This window comes from Ursus americanus, chromosome 20 (assembly GCF_024610735.1).
Source record: "Ursus americanus isolate L20-20 chromosome 20, mUrsAme1.1.p, whole genome shotgun sequence".
In the NCBI taxonomy this organism is placed as follows: Eukaryota; Metazoa; Chordata; class Mammalia; order Carnivora; family Ursidae; genus Ursus; species Ursus americanus.
In genome coordinates, this window is record NC_142146.1 from 26645340 (window position 1) to 26671283 (window position 25944).

At 48.1% G+C, this 25944-nt stretch overlaps 1 protein-coding gene across 1 annotated transcript in view; it reads left to right on the forward strand.

The window, feature by feature from the left end:
* The window catches only part of RFTN1 (raftlin, lipid raft linker 1), a 190159-nt gene that overhangs the window by 129831 nt on the left and 34384 nt on the right, over positions 1 to 25944 (forward strand). The window contains exons 5-7 of the mRNA XM_045791689.2: positions 3587 to 3926; positions 10706 to 10909; positions 21906 to 22021. Coding sequence (XP_045647645.2) covers positions 3587 to 3926; positions 10706 to 10909; positions 21906 to 22021 — 660 coding nt within the window. The remainder of the gene's footprint in view (positions 1 to 3586; positions 3927 to 10705; positions 10910 to 21905; positions 22022 to 25944) is intronic.

Genomic DNA, 25944 nt, shown 5'->3' on the forward strand with positions numbered 1-25944 from the left:
TAAAGTTTAGAATCTTGATTTTTTTAACATAACATTATAAAATAAGCACTTTTGTGCCATGTTGGTATAATTGTTTTTAAAGCCTGTTTACAATAATTGGCTGAATCTTCTTGAGGGTTGGGATTCCTATTTTGTTGCCCCAGCACTGAAGTACGATGTTAGTCTGGGCCAGTAGGAACTTAATACAGTGTGTTGAATTCGGGAGCTGAAAAATTCATCAGTCTCCATCTCAACCATCAAGGAGCTCATTCTGGGAGAGGAGACATACATACTCACTCATTATTTATTGTATTCATTCATTCATTCATTCATTCCACAGATACTAACTTTATGTCAGACATCATTCTAGCACCAGGGACACAGCAGTGCACAAAACTCTGCCTGTGTGAAATGTGTATTCTAGAACAGTGATTCTCAAATTTGGGGTGCATTGGAATCACCTGGAAGCCTTGCTAAAACACAAGCCTCTGGGCCCTACCCTTATGTCGGGATCATGTCACGATCCAGAAATAATACGGTGCTAGACAAAACCTATTTGGGGACCACATCTGAAGGAGGTTTTGATTCAGGGTTTCTGGGTCAGTGAGGCCTGAGAATTTGCATTTCTAACAAGTTCCCAAGGATGCTGATACTGCTAATATGGGACCCCACTTCAGGAACCCGTGGCATAGAGGATAAGTTTGAGGTACAGTAGCACCAAGCAATATGGTTGTCCAGTTAATTGTGGAAGAAGGGCGCATGTGTGATTAACGCAAAGCTTCTCCAACTGCAAGTCCCAGCAAGGAAGGAGAGGACTGGGATAATGCCCTGTGTCGAGAGTCCTCGCCTCCTTACTCCGGATGACCGTCAGCAGTCTCTGCAGGGTCACGGAAGCCTGGAACCTATAAGGAGAGAGGGTAGAGCAACAGTGATGGCCATGAGTACCTTCTTTGTGCCTCTCCTTCCGCACACCTGCCATATGTAATGTCTCACCTGCAGAGCGACTACAAGAGAAGTAGGATTCCTCCCCATTTTATGGGTGAAAAAACTGAGACCTAGAAAGTTACATAACATACTCAGGTTCCAGAGTTGCACACCTGGAGCTCCAAGCCAGGCCTTTTCTGCCTTCAGACCCCATGACGCAGGCTGAGACTGGCCTGTGGTCGAGCCCTCAGTGGGACCAGCTCTTCAAAATGCTTTGGCAGTCAGAGGTGTCTTGTGTGCGGTGAGACACTCTCAGCAGGGGCTGGGTGCGAATGGGCCAGGTGCCGACAGTGTCCCTGTTCCTACAGGGCCCCAGCAAATGGAGAGGCTCAGATTTGCAGTTGATGAAGGAGAGAGCCACACTGGAGTGTAGGGGCCTAACAGCTAAAACAGAAGTCTGCAGCTTGGGGGGGGGAAGAGCTCACTGTCTTTCCTGTAGGACCTACATCTGGAAATTATTAATAGCACTTTCTCACATATGAAAATTTGTGGTCATTAGGTTTCGTTTACTTTTACTACAGGTTTAGTGCCTTGAGAATTTGCATAACGTGTCCAAAACTTTAAAAAGCCCATTTCCAAACCGCTTCCAAAAAGGCGTAGGAAAGTCATGTGTGAAATAAATCACAGATTTAGAAAACTTAAGATTAGAAAAAAGCCACCTCCATCCCCTGTCGTGGGAATGGGAGGAATCAATGCTCACCGGGCCCAATTCCCCAGCTCTGACACACGCCCGAGAGCAGCTGTCCGCAGCTACCTGGATCCTGTCACTTTAGCTCCGCCCCTGGGCCATAGCCTCCTGTCCTCACCGGCTATCAAGGGTTAACAGAATATAAGTGATGTAAGAAGAATGTCTCTTCATTTTCTGTAAAACCGAGGAAGACACATTTTACTCCATGGCTCTACAAGAGTCCTGCAACAGATTCCTCTGTTCCTTACAGCAAATCATGCTTCTCTCTAATGGACCTGGCATGTTTCCTCATTACCTGTGAGAATTGTAAGATCCATTGCTTTGCCTGTGTTGCCAGGAAGCTCAGAGCGAGGCTTCGTAGGCAGTAGCTTCTCTTAACCTAAGGTTCTTGGACAGTAATTATCTCCCCCTCTTTTCATTTGAAAACTTTTGTTACCTGCGTCTTCTCTCAGAAGCTTTCCAAAACAGTTTCTAAAAGTAGGTGGGTATCACAGATTAATGGGTGAAAAATGGATTTTCAGAATGGAAAGGGGTTTGTTGAATGGAAAGGTTTTGTTTTGTAATGGTCTTTGAAGGATTAAACAGAACAATTTATGGAAAATGCCTAGTACAGTGCCTGGGACACAGTAGGTCTGCACTAGATGGTAATTCCTCCTATTGTTGTCATTGTTTCTAGCACAGGCGAGATTTTATAGAAAGACTGGACTGTACATGTGTAACTGCTCTGGATTGCTTTCCAGAATGTGCAGTGTTGAACTAAAATGACCTCCGGCTTAAGGTTAGGGTGGGTCATCCAAGGAGAGCTGCCTCGGCTTGCTTGTCTCTTAGAGAGAGTAGCTCCATGCTGGCGTTTCTTACTAATTCTCAAATGACGGAGGATGATCACTGCAGAAACCTCAAGATTTTCTGAGGTCATCCACTCAGGGGTTGGTGACTAAGACTTATACAACTCCGAGGTCTTCACTTCCTGATTTATCTGTAAAGTGACCTGAGCATCCTCACCCAGAAAGCCCCCTAACGCCGATTGCCTAGTTTGGGCTGGCTCTTGCTTGATTTTATTAGACTATTATTTTCCATTTTTCTTTCCCTTGTGACTATTAAATTGAGTTGCCTGGGGGTATTTGTCAGGGAGGGAAGAGTTAAAGTGCCTCGGTACTCTGCATGGCCGTTAGCCCCCCATCTCAGGGGCTCAGGAAGTGAAAAGCAAGTTACCTGTGACACCATGGCCTGGAGAGTCACGAGTTGACCCAAGCAACACCTGCAGGGCCAGCGTCGTTTTCGGGTGCCTTTGGCTTAGGCGGAGAGCACCACGGAGCAGGTGTTGGTCAGATTTCCCCGCTGTGGGGAACGTACACACCAGCTTTCATGCAGTGGTGATTTTCCCCACCTCCGCCCTTCTGTGCCAAAACAATTGTTTAAAAGAGGAAGCTCTTTGGGTCATAAAATGTCATCTGGTAGTTAGTATATGGCTATATAGACCTACTGGATTATACGGTAGCCTGATTGGCAGGAAGTAGGTGATTCATCAGAAAAAAAAAATAGTAACGAAAAAAATAAACTCTTACAAAATGAACTTCCTCTTTCAAACTCTTTGTTCCAACTCATTCTTTAGAACCTTTTTGCAGCCTCTTAGGAAAAAAATAACCAATAGGGGACTAATGCAGTATTTCAAAGAGAGGTACTCTTCAGCCCTGTCTAGCCACATGCTTCATAGTTAAAAAGAGCCAGCCCTTTGCTGTCTGTCCCCAGTGGGGCCAGGCTTAGGGTGTGGCCGCTGCCTAGAGGGGACATGGAGTGTCTGCTACCTTGAGAGATTTCATGTTCAGACCAAAACAGCCACAGACGCCTTCAGCGGGGTGTTTTGGATGTTGCACGCATCCCCCTTTGACAGAACATCCCATTCACTCGGTCCCCTTCGTTTTGTTTGCCTCACAGGTCCAGGAGGCTGCGAGTCAGGGCCTGAAATTCGTCGGTGTCATAGCTCAGTACGGTTGCCCGGCGAAGTCAGCAGGCAGCAGCCCCCCAGGGGACGCCAGAGCTGCGGGAAAGGAGCTGGGCAGGTGCGGGGTTGATGAGAACCCTGGTGCTCCGGCAGGGACAGACAGCGGCCAGGAGCCAAGCCAGGGCCCCAGAGGGGAGACGCCCGTTGCCGAGCAACCCAGCTTGCCCTCCGGAGAAGGGGACGGTGCAGAATTGTCTCCACACGGGGTGAGCAAGACTCTGGATGGGCCGGATGGTGACCTGTTGGAAGTGCGTGAGGAGCCACTCTCGGGAAGTAAGTATGTCAGCATAGGGACTTTTGACCCACGTAGAGAGAGGCTGACAGCTTTCCAGTAATCCCCTTGGCATTTTAGGAAAACAAAATGGAATGAGAGTGTATAGACAGCAGTCCATCCAACAGGAGAAACTGGATTTTTCTGGGCCTCCTGACCGATTGCTTACTGACGTTGTGACTTCTGGGAGAACAGAACCCCATGAAATTGCCTTGTAGTTGCTCCAATGTGTCATATTTGAGGTGGATTCTAGAATGTGAGGGATTTTATCCCCACGCTCTTGCACTGCCCTTGAATGACCTCACTATTAGCACAGGAAGCGCTCCCGTGCTGGGCACCAGTGCAGAACTTACGCCCCACTTCTGGTCTGCTCATTTTGAATGTCCACCAAAGGAGAGAAATCAAAGAAGCCAGTTTTGAGGATGGAAAATAGAGATGGAACAATAGTTTCTTGCTGAAAGGTGAGGTGAGGTATACATTGAAAGCTCTCAGCCCTGCTTGACTCTAAGTGTGAACTGTCACAATGGCACACAGGCTCAGGAGCCCTGCCCACTGACGTCTACCTCGCACGGAACCCTGGCTTTGAGAAGGGAGGCAGGCTATACTGAAGTACCCCTCAGGACGTTTCTGATATTTCCCGTTCCAGAATCCACCTTTCTCCAAGCCTGCTTCCAGACTTCCTGCCCTCTGTGGTTGGCCGCAGGGAAAATTCACTGGGGGACATGTCCTAGGACCATTTCCCCCACATGCTGCCCTGGGGCTGTTCACCTCCCTCACCCAGAGACCCCTGTCCATTGCTGAACACACAGAGCTCCCTCAACGCCTGAGGTGTCTTGGCCTGTGTCTCATTTCTTCAAGTCCCTGTTCTCTACTAGCAGACAGATCCTGCTGAGGAATAATGGGTTAATGTGTGTCTGGAGCTGGTCAGCCCAATAGTGGATGGGAATTTCGGCTTTGGAGGGTATTACAGTACCCCACTTTAATCTCACTCAGTGGGCAGCTGGCTGTCCGTTGTCTAGGCACAAAGCTGGCCCTTATCTCTCTGCTCAGGTGGCCACAGGTCTCTGAAATTTTGACAGCTTGTTGCTGTCCTTTATTCCTCATTGTGTGGCATAAATGAGCCTTTGGACTTGTTTCATCAGTTCATGAACACACAGGTGTTACCAGTGCACACATGGCCCCGTGGGCGGTGGGCCGACAACAGTCATGACGGCGCTGCCCTTCGTATCCTGTGCCTAGTCACTTAAAATTCTTCCGATGTGCCATCTTGATGGTGCCTCACAATTGCTTTATGATGGCAGGTGCTATTATTAAGCCCATTTCACAGATAAGGAAAGTCACCTTCCATGCCCTCATATAGTGAAATTTTATCTCCTAGCTTGAGCATCCAGCCTCCCTGGCCGGACATGCAGGGGCCCTGTCAGCATTGGTCATGGCCTTCACCTGACCCCAGTCTCTCTCCTCAGTCTTTTTCCTGAGAAGTCTTAGCATTTCCTTGCACCATCACCCTGCCCCCCGCATCCCCCCAGCTTCCCCTCCCTGCTGCTTGCTCAGCTTTCGGCTTGCCTTTCTCTCAGGGCCCCCTAAGGAGGGTGAAGTGTTTTTACTCCTCTTTCTGCCAGGTGGGCTTAAATAGGCAATCACAGCAAGACAATTAAAAAAAATCCAGAGGGAGTCTCCCTCTTTCCCCCTCCTTCCCCTCGTTTAATTTATTTCCTTTATAGGAGGCCTAGGGGAGCCGGGTCTAGGCAGCAACTGCTCACATAGGGCTTGCCAGCGAATTTGCCATCCAGACACAGGGCAGGCGGGCCCTCCCCGTCCCCGTGGGCTCTTCAGCGGCTGCTCTGGTCCAGAGGTTATGCTCCCTTTGCCCACGCAGGTCCCTCTGGAGACCCATCATGTGGCTCTCTTCCTGATCATTGATTTTTATTTCCTGGTCCTGGAGAATTTCCTGAGGGTTCCTGTCCTTGCTGCGCAGAGATCTCCCGCGCTGGTGCAGGGACAGTTCCAGGCCTCACCCCTGGGCGCTGCCATTCCCACACTTGCCCTGCCTTATGGCGAACACAGCACCCCAGCAGCTCTGCTCAGAAGAGCATGAATGGCCCCTTGTGATGCATTTCTGTTGATGGGGAACATGCTTTCTTCATCTGTAGTGAACAGGGCAGGTGGCGAAGGCCAGTGCAGGGAAAGATTAGGAAGGGGTCCCCAGATGTCCACCTGTCACTTCTCTCCTGGTCTCCGACATTCCTGTCTGTCCTTCCCTCAGCATCTCTGTTGCGACATCTTCAGTCAGAGACACAAGGAGGCCAGAAAGCGCCACACAACTTCAGATTGTTCTCACTGTCACTGAAATAATAATCAAACATTCTCTAAGCGCTGCCCTTCGTATCCTGTGCCTAGTCACTTAAAATGCTTAGAAATGCCAGCCAGAAACCTGAGCCAGTGACCTCAGTTGTATTTCTCGGCTGAGGGGATTTTATTCAGTAGGCCTCCCTGGCAGCCAGATCCCTGGGTAGGGAGGGAGAGGAGGTGTCCTCCTGAGTCTGGCCTTTCTGCTGTGTGGCACCCCTCCCCTCCCCATGCCCCCAGGATGGTTCTACCCTGTGGTTCTGCGTCCTCCCAGATCTGCCACCTGCCACCTGCCACCATCTTTCTGGCCTTTCATTCAGTCCATTAACAAACAGCTATTGAGCTCCCACCCGTGGTCAGCAGCTCCTGCTTTCTGCGTACTGATGAAATTAGCCTCTTATTAGATTTGGAAACAGCCCAAGGTTTGGGGTTGGAAAGACTCTTGGCTTTGCTACTTTCCAGCTTGTGATGTCTGAGGGATCCACTCAAGGTTTCTGGGCGCAGAACCCATGCAGCCCAGAGATCTTGCTGCTCTGGGAGGGTCACATCAGATGGTGGAGGTGAAAGTGCCCGTGGCTATCGCCGTCCTTGCCAGGGGATTCCCGTGGAGCGCTGTGTATGCAGTGGTTCCCCTAGTTTGTCCTCACAAATAGGCCACACCCAGGCCCAGAGGTGCCCTGCTGGTCGTACCCACGCCTGACCGAAGTCTGAAGCAGTTTCTCTCAGATTCAGGAATCTGGATGGGCTCCAGGCCCTTCTGCCCTCTTGTCCCACCACAGAGCCCACAGCCCTGCTTCCCAGTGCAAACCTTTCGTCTGAGCCCCCTTGCCTGTGACCTCAGCAGACCTTAGCCCCCACTCAGTCCAGCTACCGGTCAAGTCTGACTCCCACATGTTTCTCTCCACCCAGTCAACTCCCCAGTGTCCTCCTCCTCCCAACTAGCATTTGGAGCCCCATGCTGTAGCCAGACGCTGAACTCTCTTCCCTCCAGCCTGGAAGTCTCTGGAACACTGGGACCCAACCAGCTTGCCTGCTCCCTGCCAATCGCAGGCTCTCTGGGGCCTTAGTTGCAGACAGACTGCAGACTTCCGTCCCGTGCCTAAATCCCCACTGCTTGGCATGGGCCTCAGAACTGGGCATCTCCCTCTTTCCTTCCTGCTCCCGAGGAGCTTAGCAAGGCTTTAGCGGGCCTGGCTCTCAGGCTGGCAGCACCCAGGAGGCCCCAGACCCCCTCCTCTTTTCCTAGCTTGATGGACTCATCTGGCTCAGGTCAATCCAACAAACATGTATGTATCCCCTATCATAGTACAGGGACTTTTCTGCATGAGGCAAGCTCCCCTGTGTCAGGGAGAAAGAGAAAGACAAGAAGACAAAAATACAAGTCAAGACAGTCTTGATGCTCCTTGGGTACTCTCCCAGTCCAGTTCTTCAGCTGTTCTGAGAACATACTCAGAAACAATGCCTTCCCCCCTCCTTTGGGACTTTCTGTCCCATGTCTGGAAAAATCTTCCAGCTGGGGTCATGGCAGAGTCACAGAGCAGCTGAGAAAATTTAAACAAACTCGGGACTTCTTTTTGGAACCCTCGGTGCCTGCTCATGTGATGATGTGTGCTGGAGAATCAGAATATTAAAACATCAAAGGGCATCATTTGGGGACAGTTTCTCTTGGCCGGTTTCCATGTGAGTAGTGAGAGGATTGTGGCCAAGGATCCAACAGGAGAGGGGAGTTAACTGAAGGGTTACACATCTGAAATCAGGTTTCTCCCAATATTTCATCGCTACTAATGCTTTGGAGGCTCTTGAGTCCAGCAGCATTTCCTTCCCTTCCTGACAAATTTATTTCTGTCTCTGGCTTCAGCCCTCTTCCCTGGGGAAGATTCCGATGGGGAGCTGGGGCGCTGTCAGCACCGCGCTGTCTACCTTGTCTGGCAGTCTCTGCCTTCCCTTCACCCCACGTCCAGCAGCCCCCGCTTCCCCTTTTGGCCTTCCCCTTTTTCTGTTTCATTACGCATTTGGGAAGGCTGTGTTTCTGTCTTGCCATGTGAGTGGGGAAATCCTTCTGGGTGATGAAGTGTTGTCATGTGTTTTTGGACTTTGGCCACGGTCAAATTCTCCACTCACCTCTCCCATGTAGAAGCTGTGATTCCTTTTTCTTTTTAATCTATATGAGTTTGTGCTTGACTAGAGCAGACTGTGGTAACTGGTGCTCTGGCCCACCCTAGGGTCACCTGAGGACAGCTGTCTTAGCCTCTGCCTGCAGGCGTTCTCTGGAATGGGAACACACCCCACCCAGCAGGCCAGACACCCTCAGGGAATTTGTACCTCAGGAGTGGCCCTCAGTTCCTGAGGATAAATGCCCAGGCTTCCTTGCCCCTTGGTAAGGCAATCTGAGGTGTGTTCTGTACAGTGTCTCAGGGGGCCCTGTTAACTGAGCCCCAATTGCTATATTGCAATAACTGGCTCATTAATGCACCCTTCACTGGCTTCCATCTCTTCCCTATTTCCTACCCCTATTCCCTTGCTCTATTTCCTGGGATCACTTCCCAAATAAACTACTGGCACTCAAAAACTTACAGGGTTTGCTTTGGAAGAAATCCAGACGAAGTCAGGGACTCACTAAAGCGTTGCTTATCCTCTTATCTTTAGTAGCTGTGCCTTTTATTTGAACCCCTAGCACCTAAGGACTGGAGAAGGCCTGGTCATGTAGTTCACATCCTGTACCCCTTAGCTCCAATCCACTGCTCGATTCCCCTCCATCACAAGCCTTTATTTGCATGACTGCATTCCTCAAGTGTGTATTTCAAAGTCACGAATGTAGTCTAGTGATTGCTGCCTCCGTACACCAAGACCTAATTTCTTGTGTGAAAGCATTTACAGGCTAGAGGTGGCTTCCTGAGTCAGGCAAGTGGACTGAGAAAGGTAATCTGGAGTGGGGATCATAAATAGGCCAGATTCAGTTGTTTAAAAGCCAGGTGGCCACTTTTGAAGATGGGCACCTTTCTTCCCTAATTGGTTCTATCCAATGGATAACCTGAAATGCCCCCACTCCCACCCCCGGTAGCTTAACTCTTGCTAATGCAAAGTGTTATGGCCTGGCACTGCTCCCCGGAGATCTCAGCTGATGTTTGCTCAGGTGGAGCCGTAAAAGACTTCCTTTGCCCAGAATACAATACCTATTGGGATAATTTTAGATGTTGTGTGGATGGACATATTTGGTGTTAATGTGCCTCATCATTCACTTCTGTTTATAGCAAGTGGTAGTTGTTTCCCTGATGGTCATGAAGCAAAGTTTCCTTTTTAAATTCATTTATTTAAATAAAGGAAAGTGATTCTGCTTAAAAGAATAATAATTCAGCTAGTGTTTGGATCCTGCAAAATCGTGAGATACTGAGGTAGGAGAGACGGCGTCCCAGTATGTGGGTCGAGGCCAGGTCTCTCCTGCAGGGAGCATGAGCATGCTTTGTCCTTTTTTGCTAATGTCAACCGTCGTTTATGACCTTTAAAATATTTCTTTCAAAGAAGGGTGGGGATTTTCTTATTATTCCAATAGATATTTTTGGAAACCAAAGCATATTCCTGACTAGCCTGTGTGAGCAAAGGTTTTTAAGCTGGGTAGACTCTGATTGCTTGACTAAATGAGTAACACAAAAATAGACCCTCAAGACTTAGATTGAAATTCCAGGTATTTGTTCCTCGGGGCTGACGCTGCTCACTCGTGGCCGGCAGCACGTACGGCTGGTGCGGGTCAGCTGCCGGCTGGTGGTGAGTATTGATCTTTGAAGAACTGAGCAATAAATAAGGAAGGAAGAGCTCAGAGCCTCACTCCCAGTGTCATCTACCTACCCCTCCAGGCCGGAACCCCCATGTACGGGAACATATTTATTTTTACATATCAATGGTGTGTTTTTGATGTACTTAGATTAAGTATTATGGTTTTGGCCCTAGGAAACACTGCTGTAGTTTATAAATAGTGAGTTCAAGGGTGTACAAGTTTCCTGGAATTAAAGCAGTATTTTTATTTTTATGTGCCTCCATTTAGTCACCTTTTTTTCAAAAGAGCAGCTCTTACCCAAATACGTCCACCTTTTTTTTCCCCAAAACACCTTTGTATGAGTTTCTAGAAATGTCTACAATGTCTTCACAAACACCTGACTGTACAAACTGATCCCAGATAACAGTTATTCATCATATATGCCAGACGCAAACCCACGTCCCCCACTGGAAGCCAAAGCTTTGACGTCCACGTCACTTTCAAGGCTCCCTAACTTACAACCTGGAATCAGGTTTTATCAATTTGACAACGGTGCAACCTAACAGTTTACCTTTGATAGCATTTCTCCAGGCTCCTAAGAGATTCCACTAGACCCAGTGACGACAGATTTTTATTACGGTTTGACCTCTTCTCTCCCACTTCCTTTACAAATCCCAACAGAAATGGAGATCCTCGCCCTTTTCAACAAACCGAAGAGCCATCAGAAGTGCCGGCAGTACTATCCGGTCAGCATTCCTCTCCGGGTCTCCAAGAACGGCCAGACAGTGAGCAGTTTGGACGCCAACTGGTTGGAGCACATGAGTGACCACTTCCGGAAAGGAGGCATGCTGGTGAATGCAGTCTTCTACCTTGGCATGGTCAATGGTATGGAAGTTACAAACCTTGGGCAGCCCCCACCAACCCTGCTTTTCTTTTCATCTTAGCCCGTCTTCAGAGCCGGCCCCATTCAGAAAGCCCCGCAGCTGATAAACTCACTGCATTTGATTTCTAATTAACACGTTTGGAGGAATTGTCCACAAAATCCACCACCAGTGTTCCTTGAACCTCTCTAGGAGTCAGCCAGGTATCTTCAAAAATGACAGAGAAAGGGAAGTGATTCTGTGTTTTTGATGGTGGTTTTTGATCCATGTTGCTTTTAAAGGCTTTTAAAGAGATGATTCCCCGTTTGTTAATTACCCCCTGGGATCATGCCGCTCCAAAAGTGCAAATTGTTTGTAGACACTATTACAGTTGGAAGTAGCAGGAGCAGCACCTTGGAATTAACGCCAGAGAAGTGAATTGAACTGCCTCGTTTCTGTAAGCTCCGTAGAGACACACACTGTTTCTGGGTCTCATGGCACCCAGTGCCGCCTCCTCGGTAATGAGCTCTCTCTGGGGGTGGCTGCATGAAGTGGCCGTATTGATGGCCACTCGTATAGGGCAGAGAGGGAGTGTGCCCACAGCGGGGAAGTGTGTCAGGCAAAGAAAGGATTTGGGGTTAACACAACAGCAAGTTGAGTCACTAGGGTGCATCAAAGCTGGGAGGCAGTTTGGGGAGTGGGGCCAACATGCCAGCATGTAAGGATCCTGAGGGCTGCCAGTCAGTGGGATGCCTAAGTGAAACGTAACACCAAATTTGTTGATCCCAGCAAAAGCTAGCAGGGGGCATTGACAGCACCGTGTCTTGGTTGTCGAGCAGTTTTCTCTCCAAGAATTAGCAGAGTCAGGAACAGAGTTTGGATTCTACGTTATTTGGAATCTTTAAAGTGCCAGCAAACATCTGTGGAAGAGACATCAGTCTTAATTCTGAAGGTACATGCTTTAAATCATCAGAAGCCTTGGAACATTGTACAGCACAGACAGGTCTTAATTGTGGATGTGAGTCCTTTGTTCCTACCTAAATATCAATATCTCATGTTAACATATGAATACAATAGCAGCAGGCATTGTACAGTATAAGTGGCCAGAACCATTCTGGAATGGATGAATGACATAAGAAAGGTCCTGGCTGACTTGTTAAGAACGCCTGGCAAGCAGCACTGTCCAACAGAACTTTCTGTGATGATAGGAAAGTTCTGTATATGTGCTGCCAGTATGGTAGCCACCAGCCACACATGGCTGGTGGCCACTTCAAAGCACATAAATATAATATAAATCACTGTATGTGCTTAGTGGCTAGTCATGTGTTAGGGCAGTTCTAGAGTATACATTTCGTTAATACAACCAATGAAGAGCCAATTTAGTTCTCTGGTGGCAAGGTTGGTAGCCTCCCTCTGTACAAGGAGGCCTTCCCTGGGTGCTTGAGAAGGTCCTGGAAGCCAAAGCACATCCAGTCAGTTTTGAGATGCACCATAAAACACCAGTGGCATCCTCTTGGGGCAGATGTTTACAGCCCTGACTCATTGGCCTTAGGGGAGACCAGGGAGGAGCCCCTTAGCCTCCTGCCTCCTGCAGGGACTCCCCATCTCCCATCTAGGGCGGTGCCAGTGACTCCTTTTTTCTTCCCCTAGACCCGTAGAGGCTCTCTGTGGCTATACGCCCTTTTAAATCTCTCCCTGGGAAACCGGTGGTTAGTTGTACTAACATCTTAAAGATGTTCAGTGACTCACTGAACATAGCAGCTACAAGGCAGCCCCGCTTTGGAGAATTCAGGTGTCAAAAGGGAAATTTTCTCTGGTCCTGCTGCCCAGCGTGTCTGGGGCAAGCTGAGGACACCTCAAAAGTTCACAATGCCATTATCATCTTTGGGGCCATTCTGGCTTTGGCAATCAGGACGGCTCCCTACTCCTTCCTCCTTCCCTGTTCTCTGACCTTGAGTCCAAAAACACAGATCATTCATAGAGTTTTTTTCTTCAGATTTGACTTGAGTGTTTGAAATGTTGTTAGAGCCTCCCTTGGCTTTAGCTGCGTGAAATCCAGCCCTTCTGCTGGAAGACAGAACATGAAATTTCCCGTGGCAAGTGCAGCTGGAAGCCGAGCCCCAAGCCTGTGTGTGTCTGCAGTTCCACCACAGCTGCCCGGCTCGGTCCCGGGGATGGCTGCAAAATTCTCAGAACAACATTTATTTAAACCCACTCAAAATTCAAATGCAATTTCACCCTGTGTGCTTCTGATGGGAGGGGAATGTGACTTGAGAGTAATGCTCAGTGGGTTAGGGTGTTTCTGGTCTGGAAAAGCCCAAGGTTTCCGTTGGCTGGGGATGAAATATGCATATGCTCTTTTCCCAGAATTAAAAAAAAAAAAAAGAAAAAAAAAGGCAAGCTGATCATAATTGTAAAAAGGAACCTATTCCTAATAAGATAATTAGTGTCCTTACAAGTAAACCTGGCAGAGCTGGAAGCACATCTTTAAGCGGTTTGCCATCTGGAAAAGCACCAGTACTCTGAAATATTTTCCACAGAGTCATAAAACTCATGAGAACTTTGTCCCATAAACAGGGTGATGTTTTAGCCTGAATTATTCAGTTAGGACTCCAGCTTCTGTTTTCAAGCCTTTACCCCCCAGGACATGGAAAGACTTGAGCGATCCTCAAGTTTGGGCCTTTGCTGAGTCGCTAGGGCTTCTCTCCTGGGGTCAGTTACGAAGCCTTAGAAGGACCAGGTGTCTTCGGCTGTGCCCTTGGGCCTTGGCAAGTCAAAGCACAGATAAAAGTGAGGCATAATGATGCTAATGGACACCTAGCCATTACTCTGTGCTGGTCCTGGTCTAAGAAGGTCAAACATAGGAACTCTAATTCCTGCAGCTTAGTGAAGCAGATATTGTTGTTATCCCTGTGACGTGGCTGTGGACACTGAGGCGCAGAGTGGTGAAGGCATTGCTAAGATTAGTAAGTGGCAAGAAAGTAGTAGGAAGAAAGAAGGGTCAGGGGAGGGAAAGGGAGATGAGGAGGAGGTAAAAGAGGTGACCATGTTGGCAAGAGGTTTCGGGTCCCAGGGAGGCCTTGGTAGCCCTTGGGAAGGGAGGGAAGCTCCAGAGTCACCTTGAGGGAAGTAGCAGGACCTGGGTTGCCAGCCCCCGGTGTGGATGAGTCCGAGGGTGGGTCAGACAGCCGGGCAGACAGGCCCACAGAAACACCAGCCAGTGAGACAAAGGCCAGACAGAATCTCTGCTTCCACAGGGCGGGAGAGGCCAGGAAGGGAATCCTTCTGCTGTTGATGAGGAGTCGGGTAGTTATCCCCAAGGGGAAGGGCAAGGTGGAGCTGGGGGCCCACCATCTGAAGACCCACCCAGGAGCCTGGTTTCTCACCGAGGGCCTCCAGGCCGACAGAATCCCTGCCTCCATCACTGGTCATTGATGTTACTGCTGCCACCGTCCACTCTCCTTGCCTGCTGGGTCCTCCCTTTGTCCCCTGGCTGGCCCTGTCCTTGCTCTGCATTCCTTATTCTCCCCTTGCCCTGTCCTTGTCCCCACCTCCCCCTGCCCTCATGCCGTGCTCCCTTGGCCCTGGCCCTCCTCTCACCCCCTCCCACCCCACAGTCCTTACATCTCTGGCAGTGTCACCCTTACCCAGCCCACATTCAGATGTTTCCCGTTGTTTCCAAAATGTCCTTTGCAGCAGGAGGTTCAAACCAGAACCCAGTCCACCGACATATGCTGCATATGGTGACCATTGCCTCACTTCTCTTTGACCTAAAAGAGTCATTTCTTTATGACCCTCACTGCTTGAAATAAACCCAGCCTCTTACCCTGCAGAATGTTCTGCATTGTTTGTCCGGTCAGTGCCTCGTGATGTCATTTACCTAATTCTCTAGCCTCTGTGTCCTGCAAACTGGAATTTAGTTCTAAGGCTTTGATAAGCTAAGCAGATGATGTTGCGTTTTACACGCTGCATCTCATCAGGAGACACATTATTCCTAGATGTCTCTCCACTGCTCTCCTTTTAAAAGATGGTCTCCCTGAGACCGTCCCTGATGCCCCAGCCACATCTAAATCCGAATGGTATTTGGCATTTGTATCATCTTTTTTGATGCCTTGTATAAACTACATTACTTTATATTTGCAAAATACACATGTAAAAAATGTACATATTTCAAATAAAATCCACATAGAGATACATATTTTATACAGATGTACTTACAAGCCCTTGGGCGGGTTCTGCATCCTACGCTTCTTAGCACCCACGCACTGTATACAGAAGGTGATCGATAAAAGTTTCCGGGTGATGTTCGGTAATGCCGGTGGAGATGAGGGGAGAAGCTGGTGTTAGGGTGTGTGTCCAGGAGCTGGGGGGTTGAAGAGCTAGGTGTAGGCAGAGTGGAGAGAAAGGGAGATGAGGCAGTTCCAGGTGCTTCCAGCAGCCACTCCCTTGGAACACCGCCATCTCCGGGAATGTTTGGCCTACAATTACAGGCAAGGTTCCTATTTCAGAGAAGCCACTTACTAATGTGGGGGTAGAGCTCCCTTATGCTGTAAACGCATTTTCCCTTGTATCCATAGCACATCTTCAAATGAACTTTTTATTGCCGTATCGCACACATACAGAAAACTACGTATGTTATAAAGATATAGCCCAGTAGACTTTCACAATGTAACCAGCACCAGATCAAGAAATAGGATATACCAGCCCCTTAAAAGCCCCCCTCATGTCCCTTATAAAGTCCCTATCCCCCGGGGATGACTGTAGTCCCAACTTGAAACACCAGAGATGGGTTGTAAACTTTATGTGAATGGAGTATATGAATGAACACCCTTCTTGCATTTGGCTTCTTACACTCACTGTATTTGTGAGATCCATCCACATTTTTACATGTAATTGCAGGTCAGTTTTTTCTCATTGCTGTACACGATCTCTTGTGTCGATATGTACAACTGATCCACATCCGAGTATGTTTTTTTTGCCTCATAGAGGAAGGCATGACCCCAAACTGAAGGCCTAAGGCCAATCTCACTGTGACCCCACTAAGACGCCCCCTGAAACACCAGGCGTGGCGTACGGTATGGTGGTCAGGTGACTCCAAAAGGCTAGGACCGTGGACTGGGTGTCACCATCCCCAGCTGGAGCCCCAGCGCCCGGTACAGAGTGGTGGCTCAGTGAGTATCTGTTGGTGATTGAAAGAGCGTAGGCTTTGGAATCAAACAAACCACAGTTTAGAGCTGGTTTGGCCCTTGCATTCCATTTGAACATGGACACATGATTTAACTTCTGCGGCCTCCATTCACTCACCCACTAAGAGGGAAGGAGTAGCCTTGCAGATTTGAGGGAAAGATTCAATGAGAAACTGTCAGCTGTGCCCGGTCTCATGCGTCACAACCAGCGAGCACTGGATCAGGGCGCTTCTTCCCCGTCCAGCTGGTTAAATGGCTCTGCACTTGCAGGCTCTCCTCGCTGTAACTGAAGAGGGGGAACACCTCCTCTAGACCTCTCGCCACCTCACAGTTAGAATGCAGACGCGAAGGCAGGCCAAGAGCAGCCACGAGGGCTCAAGAAGTAGCAGGCAGAGACCTGCTCACTCTTTTGATAATGTCAGTCACTTAGGCATGGTATGGTTGGGGCACAGCATGGCACCACGACCTAGCGATGGATGACAGGGATTTACAGGTTGGTATGGCAGCATGCACAGGTATGGTGATGCCCTTGGCACGTGCCGTTCCTGGCACTAAGGTGGTCTGTGAGTAGCCTCTGATGGGAAATAGGGGCTCTCAGAGACCCAAGGAAATCTGTTGGGCTGGCTACCCCAGTGGGGACAATGTAGTCTGGTTTGTTAAAAGGAGAATGGTGACTTTTTATTTCATCCCACAAAACTAGACCACATATGTTGACCACTTGTCACCGTGCGCACGTTTCCAGCTGGACTTTGGAGAACACCACGAGGGGAAGCCTGAAGCTTAGCTTGCTTGTCCCAGAGGTGGCAGGGGAAGAGCGGTTGCCCCGCAGAATTTACCTCTTGGAATAATAGAGCAAATCTCCTTTTCGCACATCCTTCTTGTAAATCATAAGCTTGGAATGTTAAGGTGGCCTTTTGCCAAAAGACCGGCATCAAATATTTATACAATACCAGGGCAAACAGCTCTCTGTGCACAGTAGGGAAGCATCTTTACTTTAATAAAAAATGCAGTGATAATGGAGTGTTTTCCATAGATGTAGGGTGATTTAACCTTTTACATTGGGAGCCTTCACTCTAAGCTAGACCTATTTATACCCAGCTCGGTGCACATTACAGCGAGGCCGAGCCAGGAAGGTAATGAGGAGATGCGGAGTGGACGAGGCCGTCAAAACAAGGGCTCTTTAAAAGCCCAGCTGTCTGCTCTCTGTGGTTCATTGACTTTTTTGCTGTTACAGATGATCAAATTTTGACAGCCGTTCTGAACTTGCTTCCTAGTTAAGTAAGTGAATCAGCACTCTGGATTCAGAACAGTAGAGCGGCGGGCTGCGGGACTGGAGAGCAGACAGCGGATGAGACGGCCGGTAAATAAGGACCCGGTGTATTCCTGTTTCACAGCCCAAGTCTGGCCATACCTCTCCCCATGACCACACAGTCGTCCTTCCAGGCCTGTGACCTGGGAGGAAGGAGGGGAAGCCAGGCAGGGGCTGGGAAAGGAAGTGTGGCTGAGCGGCAGTGACTCCTTCCCCCTTCTGGACCCCAGCTCTGCCATACAGGGCTGTTGGTAGGCTAAGCACATATCATCATAGTTCTGTCAGATCGGGTTCTCTAGGACATCAAGCACATGGTAGGCACATTTTATGGGCTTGCACGTTTTTCATTGAGGAGATTTGTATGTAAAGACTTTGGAAATTGAAGAGAACATCTTTTGGTAGAAGCCTTGTGGGAATTGGTGCTGTGTTGGCCTAATCCTGAGGGAATCATTGAGTCTGTTCTAGTCTCGAGAATCCTCAGGTCAGAACTTGGGAAAGCTTTATTCTAAGTGGTCCTATAGGACATTCCTACTGTGGCAGGAGCTCCAGCTGGATCTTTGTTACCCAGAACTTTAAAAGTGAGCTTGACGATGGTCCATCTTGTCCTGAAGCCCCAAATCCTTGTAATGTGGTTCAGGGGAAGAGCAACCCTGTTCTTCCCTGGTTATCTCTATAAAATGTCACTCAGGAGCGCATTGAGCAAACACTTGGGGGAAAACTTTTTAGCAGAGAAGATGAGAGAGGCAAGCTTAGCACTTTTGCTAAAGCTCTTTGATAACAGTCTCTCAGTTTAGGAAACAAATAAGAAACTGGAGCATGGTGTTAATTAACTTACATTGATCTTCCTTGAAACGGAGTATTATCCTGTCAGGTTGGAATGGTGTCTGGATAAGGCTGCTGTGCTCCAGGAATTACTCTCACAGCTGTGGTTTGTTGAGCTGGTCAGGCTTCTCAATCATTATGGAATAATCAAGAATACCCCCAAGCCAACCAGAAGTGCACCAGTCTCCCAGTTCTTAGGTTCAGGTTGGGCGTTGCATCAGTCAGCTATTGCCACAATAATGCTGTATAACAAACTACTCCAGAGTCGTTGGCTTAAAACAGTAATGATTTATTCTGTCATCTTTGTGGGTTGGCCTGGGCAACTCCATGAGGCAGTTCTGGTGATCTCAGCTGGGCTCACTCTCAGGTCTGTGGATCAGCTGATCTAAGCTGAGCTCCACTGGGACAGCTCTGTTCATGTGTCTTTCAACTTTTTGGAACCAATGGGCGAGCAGGAGCATGTGCTCTCCAAGTGGTGGCAGAGGTCGAAGAGGTGAAGCTCAACCACGCAAGCCTTGCCAAGCCCCTGTTGCATCATACCTGCTAATATCCCATTGGCCAGACAGGTCACATGGATAAGCCCCTTGTTGTCTGGTCCCTCCACCAGTCATCTTAGTCTTGACTTCCTTCTCTCATGGTTCGTTGGTCTTGCGGTCCTTGGCTGCCCCTCATTCACTGTGCATTTCCACTCCAGCTCTGTCCTCTACCCAGAACTCTCAAACCCTGAAGATCCATAAGGCTTTCTTGCTTAATTAAGTTTATATCTCTACTCAAAGTGGGGAGACCTGCCCTGGTCACCTCTTCCAAAAATAGCTAGCCACTACCTCCACCTTCGCTCCCTCCCCTTAGCCCACTTCATATTTTTATAGCATTTATCACCTGTGACATTATGTTACTGTCTCCCCCCTCACTGCAGGGTAGGCTCCATGGGGCAGAGACTTCATATGTCTTGCTGCTTGCAAGATCACCAGTGACCACAGGAGTGTCTTGCATGAAATTGATGCTAGGTAGACATTGGAATGAATGAATGAGTAGCTGGAAAGATTTTCAGTATAAGCTTGAATGCTTCCAGTAACACAGTGCTCACTCTTCCGAGGTTTTATCTTCCATTTATTAGATTACTGTAAGGAAGGTTCTGTTTATATTGCACAAAGATTTTCTCCCCATAGTTCTAAAACTTTTTGATTCTATTTCTGCCTTCTATAGCCACGTAGAGAGAAAAAGAAAAAGAAAAATTATTCTCCATGTGTGTTATCTTTTAACTTGTATTATGCTTGTGTTAACTCTTGCATTAATCTTGTAGAAAAGGAAAAAAAGAAATGCAAATTGTACTTAATCCCACCATTTATACCTGCTACTAGATTTTACATATTTCCTTAAAGTTTGTTTGTCTAACCCTTTTTAATGTAAAAATTCACATACAGCTCATACGTAGTCTTGTATCTCGGTTTTGTTTCCCTTTATAACATTGTCTCTAAGGAATTTTTCTGAATCATTAAATTCCCATGATTTTTTTGTGACCACATAGTATTTAAGTGTATGGAAGTCTCCTAACTTACTTAACTACTTTTCTATGGTTGAATATTTGGATTGTAGAACATTTAGATTATTTTTTAAAATTTTTTAAAAATTTATTTATTTTAGAGACAGAACGTCAGCGGGAGGGTCAGAGGGAAAGGGAGAGAAAATCTCAAGCAGACTCCAGGCTGAGTGTCGAGCTTGTCTCGGGGCTCAGTCCCAGGACGCCGAGATCACGACCTGAGCTAAAACCAAGAGTCAGACGCTTAACCAACTGAGCCACTCAGGTGCCCTTAGATTATGTTTTCAAGTAATTTTATAAATAATGCTTGTAGATAAATATTTGATGGCTTTAGTGACTATTACCTTAGAATAGACTGAAAGAGGTAGGATTTTGGGTCAAAGAGGATAGGCTTTTTTGTTTCAGCCTCTTGAGACATTGTGAAATTGCTCTCCGGAAAGATTGTGCAGTTAAAATTCCCTTAAGCGCCATAAGCTTTTTATACACATATAAAAAATGTTAAGCTTAGCCATTTATTTATTTATCTTTGCTGTTGCAAATAATTTTCTCACTTAATGGCCTCTGGGTTTTGTTTATGAGGTCTGTTGGAAGACAGAGGTTAAATATTTGTTAAGTATTTACATCTGCTGGTCTTGTTTTTTTGTGGCTTCTGGAACATTCTGGCAGTTCCTGAACTCCAGTGTGATTCAAAGGACTTTTTGATTTGCCTCCCTTTCTGATTTAAAAAAAAAATCATATTATTATGTGGATTATCCTTTTAAAATAAAAATAGTGTTCATTAAACATATTTCTATGTGTTGCCCTAGCAAAATACCACAGACCGGATGGCTTAAATTATAGGCATTTATCTCCTCATAGTTCAGGAGTCTAGGCGTCCATGGTTAAGGTGCTGGCAAATTCAGTTCCTGGTTGAGGCCTCCCTTCCTAACGTGTAGACAGCCACCCTTCTCTCTGGGCCTCATATGGCCTTCCCTCTGGGGGGGGGGGGTATGGGATGTGTGGACACGACACTCTGATGTCTTCCCCTTCTGGTAAGGACATCAGTGTTAATCAGATTACGTCCACCCTTAATGACCTTATTTAACCTTAATTAACTCCCTAAAGCCCCTATCTCCAAATAAGGTCACTTTGGAAGTTAGTGCTTCAAATATGAATTTGGGGTGGGGGTAGGACACAATTCAGTACATAGCAGTGTGACTGATCTGTAGCATAGAATCTAGGGGCCAAGAGTGATTCTGGATCCACAATCCCATTTCGCAGATGAGAGACCAAGCCTCTGGAAGGGGTCACATCCCTTTTCATGATAGAGCATGGGTCCAAACCGCCTGTTTCTCTGTCCAGTCGTCTTTCCTACAATCTCTTATCTAAATGAATTTAGGGCATTTAGGAGCCATTAGAAAAGGGGGGGAAGGGCAGAAAGCCCCTCCCGTAATGATTTCTACTGTGGTGGGGATCCTGTTGTAATTTTCTTTATACTCTCCTCACCTAAGACCAGGAATCCTTCTTGAATCCTGTTATATGTTTAATGTAAGTTTGTTGAATTGAATGGAACTCAAAACCTGGTACACTGACTAGAACAATGCCCGAGGAAACATTTTCAGCGGTAAATCGTTTGGGAAAATTCCCCTTTCCGGCAAATTCTACCTCTTGACAAAAGCTAGCTGAAGAGTTGTCTGTACAGCTGCCTGCATCATGAGAACGTCCAAGAAGCTACGCATCTAGAATGCATCTGACAAGCTCAGATCTGGTGTGTGAGATCTGTCCCCCCTTAAAAAAAAGATCTCTTCTACCTAAATATAGTTTTCTTCTAAAAACTGTCTCCAAATGACTGTGTTTTACCCTGAATAAGTTCTCCCCGGTGCATCCTGACGTTGGAGCGTGAAAAAGAAGGTAAACGCGTGAAATCAAATGGTGATTGCTAACAATGAAATTTGGGCTCATAAAATCAAGGATATTATTCAAAACTGCGAGGTAAATTAGTCTCATTCATTCTGATGGGGCTAGACTCTATGGCTGTGTGTGCCTTCTTTAATTAACATGCTGAAAAGATGTTCTGATTGGGATTATTAATGAATGCAGTGAAAATTTTTGCTGCTTGTAAGGTTTCTGCCACAGACGGTTTACACAACTCCCCCCCCCCCCCCGCCTTTTTTTTTTTCCACAGATTCCTTCCACAGCCTGACAGATGGAGTATTCATCTTTGAAGCTGTTTCCGCAGAAGATAGCAAAACCATGCAGGGCTACGATGCTATTGTTGTCGAACAATGGACAGTCCTGGAAGTAAGTGTGGGGTTGGCAGTGGAACTTCTTTTGTTGGGACAGTGATTGTTTTATCTGCTTGCTGGGTCTGACTGTGTCTGCTGTGGCTCTCCTCTGAAAGGGCAGTTTGACCTGGGTAGACCCTCCAAGGCCCCGTTCATCCTTTCGTGCCTGCCGGTTGGGGGAACAGGCCCCCGCTTTCCCCTTCTGTAGGAGAAACACTGTGTGTGCTGGATCATTGGGTGGAAGGAGAGTCTGCTTTCGTTCATTTGCATATAACTGAAAACCCCAAGTGGCATAAACGAGGCCAGCACACAGTTTGTGTCTACCATAATAAGAGTGACATTATTATTGGAGTTAGACCCTATGGCTCCCTCTGCCAAGTATCCTTAGGAGAAATTTGGGTGCACACCCTCACTTAACCTTTGCAGTAAGCCTAGGAGGCAAGTACATGACGGCCCCCATTTTACAGATGAAGAAACTGAGGCACAGAGGCGTTAGGTCCCTGGCCCAAGGTTACATAATAAATGCTGAAGGATGCCTTTGAGAAATGTTGACCCGTGAAGCCACCAAACTGCTGTGGGCAGAGGAATTCCTCCAGCCACATTCCCCTGGGACGTTGGAAGAGCTGATTTATTTCTGACATTCCCTGGTATATACTTTGGAGGGTATTTCTCCAACTACAGAGGGATGGTCTCTTATTCACCCAGCATCTTGGATGTAAAGGGGGAAGCCCTTTGAACATACAGGACTGATTTCTGAACTGATTTCTTGAGTAGGCCCTGGAAGAACACAGGGTTGCATCGCCCTGAGGAGCCTTGCCAAACTGGGCTCTCTGTGCCAAAGTAAGACAGATGTGGCTGCAGCTGTTTGTGGGGAGTATGGGGGCACCGGGACCTACCATCCAGGGCGTGCTGCCATGCCTTTGTGCCCTCTGGAACTGCCACCTGATGGCAGGCGACTCCCTCACGTGGTTGCTGGATGGCAGCAGGCGCCCCAAGGGCACCGTTACCAGTTCTTGAAGCCCGCAGCAGTTCTGAGCAGGCACGAGAGGGGTGGCGGAGCTGTTGAGGGTGTGCGTGCGTCTGAGCTGTGAGGTGCAGTTACCGCTTGCAAGTATGAAAACCGTAGAGGACAAAGGAAAACTGTAGTAATCAATCAGAAGCAGGAATTCCAAAAACCCAGCATCCAAGACCCATGAGGTTAGGGGCCACGGGTCCTTAAGGAAAGTAAGGAATCGGGTGATGACCTGGTTTGCCATCAGGCTCCCTCATTTCCTCCTGCCTGACTTTGGTCTCAGTGGGCCTCCACGCCCTTAGCTGGAAATGGGATGCAAAGGAGGTGAGGCCCCGTCTAACATGGAGAGTCCAACAATGGCAGGTCATGTCCCTCTTGGGACCCTAAGCTCCCTGAATTTAAGATGGGGCCATGCCGTTCATCCAGCCCACTGCATGTGGTCGGATGAAATATGACATCATAGGGGTCACAATTGCAGATCTTAAGGACCCCATTGAAACAGCCCACATGCTTCAACAGTCTGTAACTGTGTTTGCTCTGTAACACTTGGCTGTAACAGCAAGCCACACATGGCCGCACCGAAAACAGGTGCATGTATGCAAGTGATTGGCAGGCCACGGGAGGGGTGTAACATCTCTTGCCGTCTGCACATTCGAATGGCTGTTAAGGGAGGGCATTATGGTTTCCTCAAGAAAGGTGACTCAATGGCAATGGTCCAGAACTTCACATTGCGGTCCCAGGACCAGCAGCATTGGCCTCACCTGGGAAGTTGCTATAAATGCAGATTCTTGGACCCCACCCCGGACAGACTGAATTGGAAACTCTGGGGATGGGGCCCAGCAATCCCTTTTCACCAGCCCTGCAGGGGATTCTGATCCACAACTTCAAGAACCAGTGTCTAAAAGAACAGTGCGATGCTGCTCTCTCCAGCTGTGTGCAGTTGTGTGCTGTCGGACGAAAGTGGTGGTGGGAAAAGCACCCCAATGACTTGTCTCCCTTCAGCCTTGGATACAGTGCCCTTGATGGGTAACCAGAGCGAGTGCATCCTACCTCACGTGTTTGTGGGAGGAAGATAAGGTTACAGACTAAAGTAAGAACACGATTGTTTTTTTAATTCAGAGAGGTCAATTTCATGGGTTAAGAGCCTCGATCAGGAAAGATTAACATTTATTCAGAAAGTTTTCCTGGCTATGCGGATTGGTTTCCATTAGGCTTATTTGTTAATTGTATTTCTTTCACGGATGTTTGAACTTTTTTTTCTCGTGACCTTATTTTTGTGCATTAACCTAGTTGGTGATACTAGTTTTGGGTCATGCTGCCATTGTCCCTTGTCCCCTTCTCCCCCAAACCCCCACCAAGACACATACACACACTCTTCAGGAATGCTGTGGCTTTTCTCTGGGGATCCTTGGAAATGACATAGGGTTTTAAGACCCATGATGGGCCCAGTGCTGTGCACCGGCGTGCAAGGCCAGTTCTTGCCTCTCTTCCCAGCTCCATATTCAGTGACAGATTCAGTCAGATTGGTAGCTTGGAGTTGGCCACAGTGGAAGTACTGCACCATGAAAATTGGCAAATCCCAGAAATCAGGGGTTGTTTTTTTTCCCCCTCGGGAGAGCCAGCTGTAAGCAGTTAGCAGCACATCACTGGATAGGCCTTTATTCCATCACATGTCAACATGATAGGCAGGTGTGGCTGGCATCCAGTTAGGCAGAAACACATTTTCTTAATTTTCCTGATGGTGACAAGCGGATTAATGGTTTTGATGTAGGTGTTCGCCCGTTTTCCCTGCACAAGTCTTCAGACTCGCTCTTTTCTCCGGTGCCTTTGGAGCGTTCCCAGATTTCCCAGTGGAAACAGCGCCTTGTCCGTGTCAGCAGCATCAGCCTCTGATTGCCATCTCTTGAGGGCTAGAGGAGGGGCGATCTCTCCTGGACAGGCTGTACCCCGGGGTATATGGGTTTCTCTTCCTCTTGGCAGCTAGGATGGACAGACTTAGGGTTAGCTTATGGGTCACCTCCTCCAGGAAGCCTTTCAGACTCCTTCAGAGTTAAAGACTCTCCCTCTGTGTTTCCATATTGTCTGTGCATAAGCCTGTCACCTACTATTATGAAGACTGTGATTTCTTTATCCACGTTCCTTCCTTCACTTTGAGTTTCTTGGCCTGGGGTGGTTCATCTTTGTTTTCTAAGGCTTCCAGTAAATGCTTCCTGAATTGGATGGAAGCCTTTTGGTTCAGCAGGAGGTACACATACATTTCTCAGAATCGAGCTGGAATCCATTGAGAACCTTTAAACACATAGATATCCAGGTTCTCCCCCACCAAGTTTCCTTTTCAAGCCCACTTTGAGAATCCCCACCTTAGCAGAACCGCCTACATACAAGTGTGTCCCAGCACGGCCCAGCAGTGCCAGCCCGGGGCAGCTTTGGCCATGGCTCAGCTCTTTGAAGAGGCTGTCAGGCACCCCCTAGTCCCCCCACAGACGACCCCTCGTCTGCATGCCCCTCCAGGTGTGTGTGTGTCTGTCCAGCAACCCCACCTTCCACCCTTGAGACCCAACTGCTTCCTCTCTTCTCCACCCTTTTGGCCTCTGTGAAAGGTCTTTCCTGTTCAAGCCCTGGGCAGGTTCCTCTTGGCTCACAGCTGACCCTGCCTTTTTGGCAACCTCGGTCCCCCCAGGCCAGCCCATAAAGTCCTAGGCTCTGGCCACAAAATGTTTCTGACCAGACTTTTCTCTTTTCTCACAGTCCCAACTGTGCTTTTGGGCCTCTTTACTCTCACGTATATTAGTAGCCTCAGCTGCTGTACGCATGGGCCATTCTCGTTCAGGCACAGCTTCCTGGCTTCCCTGTCCACACGTGCGCACGTGCAGACATGCACACGTGCACTTGCACGAGGAAGCCCACCTAGCTCTTCGCAGCTCTGC